The sequence below is a fragment of the Strongylocentrotus purpuratus genome, unplaced genomic scaffold, assembly GCF_000002235.5.
Source record: "Strongylocentrotus purpuratus isolate Spur 01 unplaced genomic scaffold, Spur_5.0 spur5_scaffold_21, whole genome shotgun sequence".
Classification (NCBI taxonomy): domain Eukaryota; kingdom Metazoa; phylum Echinodermata; class Echinoidea; order Camarodonta; family Strongylocentrotidae; genus Strongylocentrotus; species Strongylocentrotus purpuratus.
Window position 1 is genome coordinate 41,667,901 of NW_022145607.1, and position 4,203 is coordinate 41,672,103.

Sequence of the window (4,203 nt, forward strand, 5' to 3'; positions counted from 1 at the left end):
AGAACAGACCCATCCAAGCACACAGCGGGACTCGCGTAGCTCCCGTCCTTGGTCACTCGAAGTTTGAGGGTGCTATTTGTTGCATCAAGAACGCCGATAGTGAAGTCGTCGACCATTACCAGGACTCTTCCTGAACGCAGAGTAAAGATCTGATGGGGCTCAAAGTTGTATTGAATCTTGTTCACTGGATTCCCACCCGTCGCCTTGTACATCAACAACTTCTTCACCTTAGTGAAGCTGCAGAGGATGGTGTTGTCTTTCGTATCAACCTCCAGACCCCCAAACCCACCAACATCACCACTGAAACTATGGTCGAAAGATACATCAAGCTTTACGAAAGATTTCGAGTACATGGAGATCTTGTTGTGGATATCCCTGACAACGACATTCCCATCTGGGAAAAATACGACTCGTCTAATGGCAACATTCTTCAGGACAGTCGGCTGCATGTAGCCAGTCGAAGATACCAGAACAAGTACACCAAAGCGGGAGCATACAGCTATTCTACCATCTGGCATAGATGCCATGCATTTGATCGCATCTTTGCCAGTGAATTCAATTAACTTCCTAAGATTCCATTCAGTTTCTTCAATCTTGCCCAGTTCAAGCTCGTTTTTGCCTGCTTGTTGGCAGCGTACACGCTGAAAGGTCACCTTATGCCCTTGTTTGGTAGTATCCTTAGGCTTGCTGTAATCAGGATCACCCTTAGCAAGGATCTCTTCCAGGTCCTGGCAGAGGGTTTCGTGAGCAGCAAGAGCCTCACCTTCGAGACGTACCTTCACTCCATTCCCAACCAAACAACCCACATCATCAATCTGACCCATCTCTAACTTCTTCTCATCTTTCATGCCCTGAAGTTCTTTGTTCATTCCATTAAAACGGCTCTTACAATCCTCGATGAGGATGTCCCTCCTCTCTTTCAGTACCTGGATTGATTCCTCGCAAGCCTGGCTGATTTCGTCGGTCAGTTGCTCCTGGACGACATGAAGCTTTGCTGTTGTTTCTCAATGAAGCTGATGTATTCATCCACCTTGCCTTTCTTGACATTAACCTTGTTTTGTAACTCACGGATCTTCTCCTTCTGCTGATCTTCATGTTCCATTCCCTCCAGGATGTTGTGGCCAGCCTTAGTGTGCTCCATCATCCCGCATCGGAAGCAGACATACTTCTTACATTCGACGCAAAAACATTCTTCGACCTCCAACCGATGCGTCTTGCACTTGCGTCGATGTTTGGTCGTGATCTTGCCCGAGACGATGTCATCCACCTTGACCACATCGTGACCGGAGAACTTGTCCCACTTGGCGTGGGTCTTGTAGCAGTCGACGCACATGAAGTCGTTGCACTCTTGGCAGTAGGTGGCAGCTAGGGACTTGTTCTTGCAGGTGGTGCATATTTGACTCTGGTTCTTGATATCCTCGACAATAGTCTGTATAGGAGTATTGATTGGAAGGTTGCTGACATATCTACTTGGAACAGCCGTGGTCTTGCGACAGACTGGACAGGAGATCTTAGCGATTTCTTGTTGAGAATTGAAAAGTCGAAAAATGCATCCCTTACAGAAGGTGTGCGAGCAGGCCAGCAGCGTTGGTTCCTTGTAGATGTTCAGGCACATGGGGCACTGAAGATTCTGTAAAAGGAAGTTGTTGATTCGAGCCGCCATTCTGGTATTTCACCTGTAGGAAGAAAAGGCATGATAAACATAAAGCCTAAGAAAGAGCTAGGCAGTTCATCACGAAAAAGGCTAATAAAGTAACGGCTCGATTGAAAGGAATATTAATTAAAATGAAACAAATGCCTATTCTATTAAGTTTGTCAATTTCAGATAGATTCGGGCAAATCATTGGATGAAGATGCTGACTAATTCCAGAATGCATTGGCTGTTCTTCCCTTCTCTACTCTCTAAACCTAGAGGTGTGGTGAAAATTCAAACTAAAAATAATGGAGTTGACTCTCAAATGAGTTATTGAGCCACTAAAGTTTTGGATTAGATTCAACTAGAATCGAGGCGATCCCTAATATGGTTTATTAAACGTAGTGGATTTCAACTCCTCTACATTCAGAAAGTCGGATTTCTCCCTAACACTGCGTTCAGACTACCGAAATTCATCGTACATGAGTGATTAGAATATAGTAGTATGATGTTGAGTAATCGAAATGCTATGTTTCTATGGGCAAATTTTGCCCCACCTTTTCTGTTCTTTTCCCTAACCTGCATGGTTAAAAAAGTATAGTATAATTCTTTCCTCCTTATCCATTCAAATCTGTAAAATATGTCTCCCTGTTGTGCATATGAGTGCTTTATAACGTACCTAAGCTAAATTATAAGACGGGTTCTAGAATCTAAGCAATCCGATTGGTCAATTGATATCACGTTGGCGTGCATTAGTTTTTCCCACCATGCAAAAAGCTCCCATCAAAAATCGATAACATACGCTCGATACTGCCGATATCTCTTTCGCGTAATTCAGCCAAATTAATTTGTGCAAAGTTGTCATTATCTTGATTAAAATCTTGAATATTCTAGGCCTACATATAATAATAATAATGAATGTTATTTGTATAGCGCATATCACTAACACAAAGAAAGTCCCTATGCGCTTAGAAATGAAGGAAAAGGGCGGAATAGAAATGAACATTTATGCCTCATACATGAAAAGAATTAATTACAACAACAAAAATGATACACAATTCCTATATAGCTTACATGTAATAGGGTAATTCAGGTAATACAAATTTAAACATAAAAATTAAATGAAAATTAAATTAAATATTAAATATGTACATGATACTATAACCAAAGAAGTCACTAAACAGCTGGAACAAAATTAACAATATAGTTAGATCTAATTTAGATCTAGATCTAATATATCTATACTTTAGATCTATACTGTATTGTAAGAACGAATTGCCGATCCGTCTGATAAAACAAATAATGCACTGTTTCTCTCGTTTTAGTTATGGCAGTTCCAGTGCGATATCGATAACGCACTTGCCCTGTGGGCGCGTGCATTTATCGCTATGGGTACTGACTATAGTCACAACACCAAAAATTAGCCTGCTGGGCGGCCGGGAGGCGAGTTTTTAGCCATTTTCTCCCGGTCACCGAGCGGGGGCCGACCGGGCTCCGCTTGTTTTTAGGGCATCGCTCGGTCGCCGCTGAAGTTTAAGCGCGGAGTTAAAATTCGGGCGGCGCCTGCTCACTTTTAATCGTCGCCCAAAATACGCTCGATGCCCGGGCGGTCGCCGTCCGGGCACCGACCTAATCGAGCGTTCGCCGTCGAGCGATATAGGTCAAAAATCGAAGCCGCTAGGTCATAGGCTGCCAAGCGGTCGCCGCCCGGTCGCCGCTGGGAGATCAGTCGGTCACTGGGCGGTGAGTTCAAAATTCTATTCCGAGGCGCATTTATTATTACCCCGGCTTTAGCCGAGCTGCCATTACAGCGCTCCAGCATTTCAGGGAATTATTCCTGCCAGATACCCATTTACATCACCTGGGTTGAGTGAGGCAAATGTAGATCAATGTCTTCCCAAAGGACATTAGTCACAATGCATATCGAATTGTTCGGAGATAACCTACTTACCAAAGATGGTCGTATTCTGCAGCAAGCATGCACTGTATATGGATGTTTCGAATGCAGGAAGCGAATGTGCCAATTATCAAACTGTATACATTAATTAGCTTTTTCCGAAATATACAGTGTCAAACTTCGGTCTGCAAAACACACGCATTTATGACAACGAAGACGGAATCACTTATCAATAAGGCAAAGGGCGGAGAAAATAAACAGATAAGCTGCTAAAAATATAATATTGTGTCATGCGGTTTTCCAAACAATAGCGGAATATCCCAATGACTGTCGTTGCGATTCCAAATTCGATAGGTACCCCTTTTTACTGCCCTCATAGTCTCATCTTTTGTAATATGTGCATTAGGTCTTTCTAAGAAATGCCCCTTTCATCTCATATGAGTGCCCTTTTTCACATCTGATAAGTGCCCATTTGGCAGTTAAAAATTGCAGAGGTAAAAATACCAAAGTTATTTTTTCTTCTTCATTTTTTAAATATATTTTTCAAGCATTATCAATATCAGAGGCGGCACTCCGGGGAGGGGGTGGGGGCACAATGGCCTATATTTTAAAGTACGTAAAAGTGTCCCGTTTTGTCCTTAAGAGTGCCCTTTTTAAACACATCTGATAGTTA

At 42.7% G+C, this 4,203-nt stretch overlaps 1 protein-coding gene across 1 annotated transcript; it reads right to left on the reverse strand.

Annotated features, from left to right (window-relative positions):
* Positions 1-964: 964 nt before the first annotated feature.
* LOC115927975 (probable RING finger protein 207 homolog) lies at positions 965-1,663 on the reverse strand. Its single transcript, XM_030994405.1, has one exon. It carries the CDS (start codon positions 1,661-1,663, stop codon positions 965-967), a length of 699 nt encoding a protein of 232 aa, XP_030850265.1.
* Between the last annotated feature and the right edge of the window lie 2,540 nt (positions 1,664-4,203).